This window comes from Alnus glutinosa, chromosome 2, assembly GCF_958979055.1.
Source record: "Alnus glutinosa chromosome 2, dhAlnGlut1.1, whole genome shotgun sequence".
Taxonomy (NCBI): domain Eukaryota; kingdom Viridiplantae; phylum Streptophyta; class Magnoliopsida; order Fagales; family Betulaceae; genus Alnus; species Alnus glutinosa.
Window position 1 is genome coordinate 35,268,305 of NC_084887.1, and position 12,733 is coordinate 35,281,037.

The 12,733-nt window shown below is 37.2% G+C and overlaps 1 protein-coding gene, 2 non-coding genes and 1 pseudogene across 3 annotated transcripts; all 4 read right to left on the reverse strand.

Moving 5' to 3' along the window:
- Positions 1-3,888: 3,888 nt before the first annotated feature.
- Positions 3,889-5,778, reverse strand: LOC133859761 (AAA-ATPase At3g28510-like). Its single transcript, XM_062295290.1, has one exon. It carries the CDS (start codon positions 5,678-5,680, stop codon positions 4,199-4,201), a length of 1,482 nt encoding a protein of 493 aa, XP_062151274.1. The 5' UTR covers positions 5,681-5,778; the 3' UTR covers positions 3,889-4,198.
- Positions 5,779-7,776: 1,998 nt separating this feature from the next.
- On the reverse strand, positions 7,777-10,634 carry LOC133861727 (small ribosomal subunit protein uS14m-like; annotated as a pseudogene).
- Positions 9,483-9,575, reverse strand: LOC133862124 (small nucleolar RNA R64/Z200 family). The gene has a single exon (XR_009899147.1). It is a non-coding gene; the product is annotated as a small nucleolar RNA R64/Z200 family (small nucleolar RNA).
- On the reverse strand, positions 10,032-10,111 carry LOC133862120 (small nucleolar RNA Z199). Its single transcript, XR_009899143.1, has one exon. It is a non-coding gene; the product is annotated as a small nucleolar RNA Z199 (small nucleolar RNA).
- Positions 10,635-12,733: the final 2,099 nt, after the last annotated feature.

Sequence of the window (12,733 nt, forward strand, 5' to 3'; positions counted from 1 at the left end):
TTAGATCTACTCTCCTACGCCAGTATTTGCTCAACATGCGCGCTCTTGTCGTGCTCCCGATTGTCTTCTGCCTCCGCCATCGTCATTGGTGTCTCTATCAGCTGCCTGCTCACTGGCGCATGTGGCTCTCACCCCGCTGCTACTTGTGTTCCTCATCCACCTCGGCAGCCTCCGTTAATTTGCAATTTTTATTACTGTTACTTTGTGTCTATTTTGTTGTTTTTATTTTCTGGTTTGGGCTTTAGATTCCTAGATAAATCTAGTTGTGAAGTCTTTTATTTTGAGGTTTCATTCTTATGTAACTGTACTACTTCGGCTTTTGACAGTGTTTGTTCAGCAACAACTATCTTCCGGTAGTTGTTGTTTTTACTGGTTGGGGTTCTTTGAGCTATAGCCCTTTTGCCATTTTATATCGCTTCATGTGGTCCTTCCTGGAGAGATCCGGCTCATTTGTGATTCTTCTGGAATCATAGGTGACAACCATTGCCTACTGTTACTTTTTTGTACTTGTGTTTTGCTGTTATTTCTGTTGTGGTTTAATTGGTGTGGGGAGCTCACCCCCTTTTTCTTTTTTAGGATTAGCCATTTCTTTTTCGATTCAGACCAAAAGTGGTAAAGATCATCCTTTATAACCTTTCCCTTTAATCAATTAAAAAGACAAAAAAAAAAAAAAAAAAGAAAAAAAGAAAAAAGAAAAAAAAAGGGTGGGGTGGGGGTTTATACAATACCAAGTTCGAGTTTGTTTGAGCTTCACTAAATAAATGAGTTGTCAAACAACCCGATTTATTTAAAACCCTAGTTGGGTTAATCAAATTATATCTTTTCGTACCTTCCCCCAAATCCTTTTACAATAACTAGATTAGAAAACAAAGATGTTCAAGATGAGCTTCCATCGAGCAACTACGGCCTGGCCTGTTTTGATCTGATTTCCTCCCATGTTTCCGCACGTGTGTATTTTCCCTTCTTCGAGATCATCCAAACTAGCTAGTCTGTCTCATGCACCTATCTCCGTCTCCGATAGTCTTCTTTGAATATCCACCAAATTAAGCCTCTAATCTGACTGATTTCGAAAACCAGTTTCCATCTTCCAATAAACTTGATAATCTTACCTTTATCTTACTTTGTTCATAATATGTCACTATATATAGAGTAATGATTGAATACCACTTAAAAATACAACTTTTTACCACCTTGTCTATGTGACAAGGTGGTCCCCTACCTTAATTTATTTTTAAAAAATAAAAAAACTCAAAAAGTAGTGGAGGACCACTTTACTACATAGGCAAGGTGGTGAAAAGTTGTATCTTTGGGTGGTATTCAATCATTACTCCTATATATATATATATAGAACATATTTCTTTTAAAGTACTCCATCAGGATGCCCGCATATCAAATTTGTTTAATATGTGGAATGATTATTTCATTTAAAAAATAAATAATTTTACTAAAAACAAAAGAATAGAATGTTAAATGAAATAGCCTTCGAATATGCATTATCATTGCCTGTGGGAGAATAGTTACTTGTCCTATAAAAAGACGGGAAAACTCGGCAGCCTATTTATTGGCTCAATTACATCTATTGCAAACTAGTCGATGTCTTTGTATCATTGTATACCTCATATTTGTATTTATGAGGTAGTGTTATCAGAGTTTCATCTCTGATTTTGTAGAGCTTTGCTCAGATTGATTTTCTTGTTTTTCAATGAGATAAGTAATATTTCATAAACAAAAAAAAAAAAAAAAAAAAGAAGAAGAAGAAGACTATTCTTCTAGAAACAAAAAAATAAATAACTTTTATTAGGAGTGAAAAAAAAAAAAAAAAAAGGTGGAATATAATAGCCTTAATGTTAGAATATTTGATAAGTATTTAACACTTGAAACAACCGCTCTCATTGCCCATTCAAAAATAATTATTCCTTAAATTGAGGAATAATTTTTTTTAAAAAAAAAAGAGGGAATAGGCACCCTTCCGCATATCAAACGTACGTTGTATATTCCTCCCATCCCCCGCTTCAAATTTTATAAACTTCCTTTTAGAATCTCTCATCTTTAAAATCCTTCTCCAACTCCACGTGGTATTCTAAGGAATAATCCCTACCTTCCAAAAACTCCTCCATTTAAAAGAAACCCAAAGAGAACCAACTTTTGCAAAAAAGACTATTTATGTCTCATAATGGCTGCACAATTACACTGATCTTCGCCCTTTTTATTCCCCAAACCTCCCTTTTTTTGGGAACACACAAAAACTCTAAAGCCACTTTTTTTTTTTTTTTTTGAACGGAAGCATTTCATTCATAGCATAAACGCCAGAAGGCAAATACAACGTCCAAAGGCAAGAACACTGTCCCAAATCTACAATGGAAGCCCAAAGGCTGGAGATAGTGAGTAGAGATGAAGAATCCCTAAACACTAAGCCAAGAACAAACCTAACTTAAAGCAGCAAACTAAAGCAACAGGCTAAAATTACAAGAGCAAACAATTGACCCTTTCTAAACAATGAAGAACAACCCATCTCAAGTGAAAAGGTTTGGTCTAGCAAACATGCCACCTAAATGCCCAAGTAAAAATTAGCCCACTACAATAGCAAACTGTGAAAGAAAGCTGGAATATACAGAAAAACACAGAAACAAAATCGCCAAGCCAGAAGGAGGAACCACCCGGACCAGCGTGTGAAAGACCACCCACCGCACTCGAGCCTCCCTTGCCGCCACCAACCAGCCGACCATCCCGAAAAACACCACCCAGACGGCCGAAAAAGAGGCACGTTGCCCACACGCACAAGCGCGTGCAAGCCACGCTCCGAGCGTGGAGGACCGACACCGCCGGAAGATGAGTCGACGGGAACAGAGGCTGACAGTGAACAACACAGGGGGGGTCGTGTCGCAAGAACTCCCACGTAGCCATGTAGATCTAAACTTAAAAGAAGGCCGGAGAACTCGAACGAAGTCACTCCCACGGACGACTTGCAACGAAATGAATCTGTCAAAACAAAGAAAAGATAACAACCAAAGAACAAATAAACAATGCTCCATAGCCCTAACAGCTAGGAGAACCACAACCACCACCGGAAACAAGCCGGGAGGAACAAAAAATCCCACTAGGACAAGCCAGGGGACACAAAAAGCCACTCTAGCTCCCAAAGAAGCTAGAGGGAGACGCACCACCGGGAGGAGGGAGGCGTGAGGCCTCCCTCCCCCGGAGAAATCTACTCTCAGAAGCGCTCTCTCTCTAAACTAAGAAAAACGAGACTTTCTCTCTCTAGAAGCGGGCAACTCTAAAGCCACTTTTGCTTTTGCTGCGCCTTCCTCATTTCCATTAATTCCATAAGAACCATTGAATTTTTTGCTCAATGATTTTAATAATCTTCTTAGGCAATTCAAAAATTCTAGTCAATTAAATCCATCATTTTTTTTTTTTCTAATTGAATAAAGAAAATGGTTACAAAGAGGATCAATCTCACTTCTAATTCGAAATGAAGGAATAACGTGCGATCTTATAAACGAAAAAATGGTGAACTCCTTAACAACAAATCCAAAATAAAATACAACAGTGTGCCAAAATATAGATAAAAATTAATCAAATAAGAGTGACCCGATCCTTTTAGTAGAGTGTTGGTTGTATGCTTTTATCTCACTTCAATTCTACTTTTGTCTACGTAGATCACTAATGTTGTTAAAAAAATCAAGGTCTTATTACACTCTCTCTATTATCTCTCACATTCTTGGTATAAGTAAACAAGGGTGGAATAAGAGTGTATAACCAAGCATTTCTCATTTACTTATTCTACTTTCATATGTTACATGGTCCAATAGCATAGAGCCTACTAATAATATATATATATATATTTTTTTTTCTAATTGAATAAGAAAATGATTACAAAAGAGATGATGATCGTGTAAACAAGAAAGGGGCGGACTCTTAATAATAGATTTAAAATAAACTAAAACAGTACTAAAATAATTATAGAAGATTGAAAAACAAGTCAAACTACTAATAAATTGACCATGAATATATTTTGATTGTTTTTCTAACACTTCCCTATATTTATTAGAAGATGTCGGTGGTCGAACAAGTGGTCTACTGAAATCTGTCACTAATTAATAGGCCCCATCATCTGGTCTTTTTCTTCTCTTTTCTTTTTATCAGCTAGTGACTGCTTTTTCTGTCGCACGTGCGTCTTGAAGTGTTCGGCTTCCTATTATTCTTCAGCGGTAACAACATTATCGTCCTCTTTTGCTTCTTCTTTGACTGGTTGTTCTGACTTTTTTGCTTCTTCCTCTGCTTTCAACCTTGCTTCTTCCTCTGCTTTCAACCTTGCTTCTTCTTTCGCCTTTTCAAGAGCTTGGATCAGACCCTCCAAGCACAAGGTTGGATCCCCTGAAGTTGACTTGGGCATCAAATGCTCCGCAACATCAGCTGGAGACATATCGGTTTCTTCCAACAACTCACTGATTTTGCCAAACAAAGAGTGAGATTCAATTTGAAGATAGTTCTTAGCCAGCACCTTGAACGCTTCAAACCTGCAGTACGACAATTCTATGTGCTTATCCATCCGCCCTCTTCGAATCAATGCTGGATCGAGTTTCTCCACATAATTAGTGGTGAAGACAATGAGTCTTTCCCCGCCACTAGCTGACCAAAGCCCATCAATAAAATTCAGCAGCCCAGAAAGAGTAACCTGGCTTGATTCCGTATCCTTCTCCTCTTTTTCCGGTTTTTGTTTCGGATCTTTCTTTTCTTCTTCTTCGTCTTTCTCCTTTTTCTTCTTCTTCTTCCTTTGACCAGTGAGATCGAGTGAACAGTCAATGTCCTCAATCACAATAATAGACTTGTTTGGTACTTCCATCAATAACTTCCTCAGATCAGTGTTATTCTTCACCGAAGTCAATTCAAGATCATAAAGGTCGTAGCCTAAAAAATTGGCCATGGCAGCAATCATACTGGACTTGCCTGTTCCTGGAGGGCCATAAAGGAGATAACCCCTCTTCCAAGCCCTCCCGACTCTTTCATAAAATTCTTCCCCCTTGCTGAATGTGGTGAGATCCTCCATAATTTCTTTCTTCTTCTCAGGATCCATTGCGAGTGTCTGGAACGAAGCCGGGTGCTTCAACACCACGTGGCTCCAATTCGAGGCGCTGTTGGTGTAGAGCTTTCTTTGCCTGTTTCTCACCTCGATGGCCTTAGCCTCTTTGAGAATATGATCCAGGTATGACCCGAGAATGAGATCCCTGTGTTTTTTATGGAAAGTGAGCCTGTAGTACCTCTTCTCCTCCGGGTTCCAAAATGATGGTGATTTGGAAATGTTTTTCCCAGAAGCCCACCAGAGTTTGACTCCTTGAAACTCATCAGCCACCTCTTCATGGTCGTCCATGCTAAGAGCAAGAGACTGGCCGTTTTTAGCTATGTCTGCCTTGAGCCTCTTTGCCTGCGTAGAGGAGCTGGAGCTGAGATAGGTTTGGATGCTTTTGTAAGCTTCGCTCCGAGAGAAGAAACGCTCCCCACTGAGCTCGTTGAACCTAATTTGGATGTAAGGGTAAACGAACCTGAGCACTCTTTGAGAGTATTTCTCGATGTTGTTTCGAAGCTGATAAGGAACGTACTGCTGAAAAATAGCCCATACAAACATCAAACTGGCCATTATGGATCCTAGATTAGCAAGCATGTCTTTTGACACCACCATGTTTGATATTTTTTGCGTGCCTCTTTTTTCTCCTCTAATGCAGAATTGTCCGAATCCTTTACATCCGATCTTATAATGCAGGGTGGCTTGCTGCTCACGTCGATCAGTTTGCATTTCTTGGAAACTCATTGATTTGTCTTCATGTCACCGAATATTGAGTTTGACCGGTAGTTTTGTACTTTTGATCGGCAAAGGCTCTGTAGCAGCGAACTTTCCCACTGCGCGCGTGAAGTGTGAATACGGCCCCTTTTGAAAATTCTTCACCTCCTCCCCTTTTAAAAAAAGAAGGAAAAAAAAAGAGTAAATTTCAAACGAGCCTACAAAGCATCAAACATTTCCATTACGTGGTCATTAAGTTACGAGTTTTCCACGATCGATATGTGATGTCATGGTACTTCACGCGCAAGAAAAAACATATCTGATGTCATATAATAGTCTCCGGTAGTAGTTGGTGGTGTGTACAGTTCTTTGTTCCTTTCTTTTATTTTATTTTCCCTGATTTTTAGGGAATTCAGCATGTAATGTCAAAAGTCACGTTACATGGTGGGCCTCGGGTTGGCTTTCGGCCTTCGTTAGCCGACTAAACGTTCTTCTCCCATTAGAATAACCCTACCCGCTCGGAACAAAAGCAGCCGCCACTCTTGTCCGACATCGAGAAATAAAAAATACTTTTTATTTTTATTTTTATTTTATCTACTCAATTTGTTTCTCTACCAACTCTATATTTTATTATCTATTTCCTTTAAATATATATATTTTTTTTCACTTATGTCTCTCACACACTCTATCCAAAGCCCCTCTTCTCCAAATCCACGTAGGTTCACCGAATTAAGCACTCCAAAGGGTCACGTCTCATATATATTACTATTTCTCTTTTCTCTCTGTAAAACTTCGAAAACTTTAATAAATTTGGTGACGACCACCGTTGAAGATGAAAGACCAAAGGGATAGAGAGAAGGAGAGAGAAAATGAGCGACAAAGGGACAGAGAGAAAAGAGAAGATGAGAGAGAAATAATAAAAAAAAAAAAATCAACATTGTGCAACAGCAACTAGCCTGCGATTCATTCATCTTAGCAAAAATTGTATTTTAAGTCTGCTGCCTGCTGGAGACCAAAAAAAAAAAAAAAATGTGGCATCAGAGAATTAGGGAAAGATTTTTTTTTTTTAATATTAGAGTATTTTTTAATATATTGGGACTTTTAGTTTTGGCCCTTTTGGGTGTTTTCTCTTCGTTACTATCTATACTCTATTTCTAAGATAGGTAAATTTTGTCATGATATTCTTCGAATATGAATGTAAGATTATTAAGCCGAATCATGTAAATCTTAAAGTTCTACATAATTGGTTTATTTTATTATGATTATTTTCTACTTCTTTGTCATTGAGAAAAAAAAAAAAATTGGTGTTAAATCACCACTTGTCATAAAAGTTGAAGCAGATAGGAAGATATAATAAATGATAGAGTCAAAGTTTGAACTCAAGATCTTTGGCTTTGATACCATGTTAAATCACAACTTGTCCCAAAAGCTTAGGCCGATAGGAATAAGTAAATTTAATCACTTAATTAATACTTTAACAATTGGTATTAGAGCTTAATTGAGTCTTTTTTCTTTTTTTCTTTTTTCTTTTTTGTAATGTCGAGATGGCCAGTTCTTTGTCATCTGATAAAACAAATTGGTATTAGAGCTTAATTGGGCGGCTTCAACTGATTCTTCCGATAGCATTTTGCAATTGTAAATCTTATTTGCCAGACCTTCCCCTTTATAGTGGAAATTATCCCATTTGTAATTAGATTTTTCCTTGCTCGTTGTTTCTCTTGCTCTCATGTACGTAACAGACAAAGAATAAAAAAAAAAACCCATTGCCATGCAACTATGATATCAAAACTATTATCCCAATTGCAACTTCTATGGCTCTTCTTTGGGCTGTTATCACTCTCTTTTATCTCTTTGTTCAACAGACGTTGGAGGACGATTCAGTGTCGTCTTTTTCTCCTTTCTTAATGTTGTTTTCTTCTGTCTATGCCTTCTGTTTCACCTCTTCTTCCTTAACAGCTTCCAAGCTTGAATCAGGCTTTCCAAGCAAGCCTCAGCATCTCCTCCCTCAGTCTTGGGCATCAAATAGCAATAAACACTTAAATCCACACATATCGTATCTGTATTTTGGTTTAGAGAAATCATTAAAACATCATTAAGAAGAAATGTTCAAAGCAAGCCTCAGCATCTCCTCCTTCAGTCTTGGGCATCAAATAGCAATAAACACTTAAATCCACACATATCATATCTGTATTTTGGTTTAGAGAAATCATTAAAGCATCATTAAGAAATGAATTCTACCACATTTCTTTTAATTTGGTTCCAAAAACCATATTTTATTCTATGTACTGAAAATTCCAGACCAACCCATCATATCCATTTGAGTTTCATAAACCCAGTCCCCCACCATTCATACCAAAAAATCCAAAATCAGACAAACACATAAGCAAATCAATTCAAAGACACAGATTCATTCATTCAATCTAACAAAACAAACCCAATTCTCCTTAGTTCTCTACCAAGACGCTTTCTTAATGCCGTTGAGAGCACCTCGCGACGCCAGTTTGCGGAAAACGATAACGACATCTGAAGAGCTAGTACACACCACGAGGGCGGCCCGTGAAAATGCACCGGTTTCTGATGCGCGTGAAGGAGCTATTTCTGGGCAACTTGGCCAGCTTGTACTGCATTTGTTCCCGAACCTCGGTGGGGAGATCGGGATCTCTCAGGAACACCTTGAAAAGCTTGTGCTTCAGCTCGCACTGGGCTGCCAATTGTCGGTGTTGGTCATCATGGATGTTGCGGTTCTCTCGTTGGATCTCCATAAGCTTGCTTGATTACAACAAAGAAAAGAGAGGGTTACATAGGCCTACTTGGACTTGGACTGAGCCAACTCAACCAAGAATGATCAATTGATTGCTAATTAAAAGTTCATATTTTTCCGTTCTATTATTACACCTCTAAAGGATTCTTATTCTATAAGTCACTAGTTTGTATGCTAGCAATGGTAAATTTTGAACCATTTAACTAAAAATTATTATTAGAATTTTAAAAACTGCATTGAAGTTAATCTAGAAAATCTAGAAGATCCTATGGATGACTAAGTTAACAAAGAAAATAAAAAAGAAACTAAAAAATCTAATCTGCATCGATATACTTAGCAAGCAGAAAAAAGAAAAAAAAAAGAGTTTGATTTGGTGTCACTTGTCCCTTCTAAAGCAATAACTTGCAGTTTGATGTAGTGTGCAGAAAGTAAATATCTTGCAATTACAAATGCAATGACTTGCAGCTCATTTCAGGTTTTAGCTTTTGTGCAATACTAGATAATTTTATTATTATTATTTTTTTTTCATAATATGGGGTAAATCAATTCAAAGATTAACCTTCTTAGCTAATGGAAGTTGAAAAATTAAGTATTGTCCCTTCTCTCAGAAAGAAATAATCTAAAGTTTCCATCAAAAGGATCAATGTAACCTAACAGCCCCTCTCAAACTCGAAGGCACCATCATTTTTTTCTGTTGATTTCCTATTTCCAATCATACCATTTAACAATTGAAAACTCAAACCATAAATCTCAGAGAAGAAGTATTCTCAAACCTTAGGAAAGACACATCATTGATGTTCCATGACATGATAAATAGTTTAATGTCTATTCATGGAAAGTGAATTCCAAGACGTGATCCAAGTAAGTGCCACGAGAAGTTCAGTCTTAGCAAGGAAAATAAGCCAAAGAAAAACTGAGAAACAACTAAGAACATATACGAATTTCTTGCTCAGAATGTATGAATTTTCTTTCTCATTAATGTCAGAATCTCTGAAGTCTGACATGTGAATTATTCATAATTCATCACAGCAGAACAAGAAGAAATAAGAAACACACAACAAAAAGGAAAACCCCGCAAATAAAACAAAAAATTAAAAGCTCTAATACTTTCTCTACAGAAATTTCTGCTCATGCCCTGAGTTGGAACAGCATATATTTCCCCCCATTTCGGGCATGTAATAGTCACAGAGCAAATATAAAAATAATAAAAACAAAAACTATTTATCTCAAAATTTTGAGAAAATATGATAAAAGAATAGACAAAATCAGAGTGAGATCAGAGAGTGCTTAAGATTTACCGGACACGGTTAAATTAAAAAATTTAAAATTAAAAAAGAAAGAAGTACCAAAAAGGATTACTCACCATATCTCAGACACATTAGTATACCGATCGATTTTCAAAGAATAAATACAAAACAACTAAATAACCAAGGAATTGAAACAGATAAAAGTAATAAATAAATAGAAAAACCCAAAAGCATACATACAGTATATCATCCGAGACTTAAATCCCAAGAGAATCATGGAATGTATCCGTTCATATTGTTGCAGTTTCTCTCATCACTTGATTGTAATCCGCTTCTTCAAAAACAATAGAAATCGAACCTAAACTCAAAACACAAACACAAACACATACACAAACACACACACACACACAGAGAGAGAGAGAGATCACATTTACAGATCCGCTGAAATAAAATGCAGAACCTAGAATGGAAAACGTTTCTGGATAAGAAAAGCCCAACGTAAATTCTTTTTCTTTTTTTTTTTTGGATGAATTAACGTAAATTCTTTTCCTCAGGAGTATAACAGAATATCCCAAAATCAGATGAAAATTGAAACACTAAATTCCAATAAGTACCCACAAATGCCATCGACAACTTCCATCATATACCAACAAAAACCAGATATAGCATGACGATTTGACTCTCAATTGAGACCAATACAGAACGCCAGAGACAAAGAACGCCGGTGAAGGATGGCCCGGTGGGGGTGGCCGACCACCGAGAGAGAACCAACGCCTCCGGTTCAACGACGAGAGGAACGGGAACGACCGGCGAGCAAGCGAAAGGGAGAGAGAGAGAGAGAGAGAGATATTTGGGGGAGAGGAATATTTGGGGAAACATTTTCCCGCGCTTGGTTTTAGGGTTTTTACTTTTTTTTAAAAAACAAATTATATAACTTGCTATGTGTCCAAAGATCATCATATCTCGGCTTCCTGATGATGATGTGGACATATATTTTTTTAATGTTTTAATGAAAACAATGAGAACAAAGCTTTTTTCTTTTTCTTTTTTATTTATTTTATTGATTCAAAGTTCCTTCCTATATATATAAATGAGACCAAACGGTCAAATTTTAGGATTACAAAAATTTCTTAATAAACCAAATTAGAGGCACGGGAATAAAGTCGAGCGTAATCAAACTCAAACTCAAACCATTATAAACCACATCTACTACAAATTCTAACTAGACAACAAAATGATGTCTCTATGTGATATAAATATCTACTTGATCTAGGATATGACACAAATTCTGATCTAAAAATTGGCATTTACAAACCTGCAGGTTGCATCTTAAAACACCGAGCAGGCTGCTTGAGATAATTACAGAAAAAAAAAAAACAAAACAAAAAAGAAAAAAACTCCTTGTTGATATCCCGAAAAATCACCACGTAAGCTATATCTCATAGCAGTTATATCTTTAAAACTCTGTGAAACTGTTGAGTAATGATTTACTACCACTTAAATATACAACTTTTCACCACCTTACCAATGTGGCAAGGTGGTCCCTCACCTTAATTTATTTATTTTTTAAAAAAAAAAAAAAACTCAAAAAATAGTAGCAATGTGGTAAAATTATATCTTTGGGTGACATTGAATCATTACTCGAAACTGTTCCACGAAGGACACGTTATCATGATGGAAAAATGATAGATTTACAATAACACCATAACAAGTGCACAATACTCCCTCACATGGGGGTGGAGCCCAGTGTGTGGGGCCCACCCTCATGTGAGGAAGTGTTGTGCACTTGTTGTGGTAGTATTGTGTAGGAATCAAATCTCATCGTGATAAAACGACCGGTTATGCATCCTATAGGTGATTAACCGCATCACTTGCCCAAGAAACTGCCACGCGTCCAAGATTGGATTCCCACTCCATGGAACTGCAAGGAACGGTCATCGCCAAAATTGACGCACAGATCAGGTCGAAAATCATGGAACCCCGTCGCAAAATCCTACCCCAACGGTTGCTCAAAGTGGGTGGTTCAGATTTGTCGGCACCGGTACCTGTGACACTGCTTCCCAACAGCAAGGTGGATTTGGAGCAGATCCACCATGTGGTGTTCGTCGTTGACGCCTGACGGGTGCAAGCCGGGATCGATTTTTCGCCACTTTGCTTGTCTTCGTCGCCACTTAACAAAGCTTCTAAACACACGTTTTGTGACTCACAGTAAAAAAAAGACACGCAAGTCCCCCTCCTGATGAAATCCCAATGAAATCTAAAACTCTGAGCCTGTTTGGCAACTTGCTTTGGATAGAGGTTTTTTGTTTCAAAAACAGTAAAATATGTTTAGGTATTGTAGATGAGCGTTTGGTGATTGTTTTAAAAACAAAAATTGAGAAAACAAAAACAGGAACCTGTTTCCGAAAATAGTTTTCACGAAACAACAAAAATGTGTCTTTGATTTTAAGTGCACAGTAACAAGGGTGATGTTGATATGGGGTTTGATTCATGGGAATGACAATGAACAATAATCAACAGCATTTCTTGAATCCCTTCAAAAAAAAAAAAAAAAAACAGCATTTCTTGAAGTTATTGTCACTCTCGCATCATCTATTCTTCACACCACATTTATGGTACCCAAACATGGCAGTAGAAGCTCCTTCAATTGCATGATGCACTTCGTTGGATCCCTGGGTGCTGTATTTTTTTTATTTTTTATTTTTGGGACTAATTGCCTCTTACTTATCAAATCCTTGGAGTTAACTTTATCTTGTATTTGTATGAATCTTTGTGATGTAGAACTAATGCCAAATAAAGACAATCTTTACAGGGGTTAGCCTTAAATGATTGATTCATTGTTTTGTTTTGTGTTGATTTCTTAGAAGTGTGCGGATATTGTTCTGTGTCATTTCTTGCAAGTTTGTGGGATTTCTTGCAAGTCTGTTTTCGTTTTGTTCCATGTCG

Excerpts from the sequence above, each read along its gene's own strand:
- LOC133859761 (XM_062295290.1), bottom strand. The coding sequence starts at position 5,680 with ATGGTGGTGTCAAAAGACATGCTTGCTAATCTAGGATCCATAATGGCC.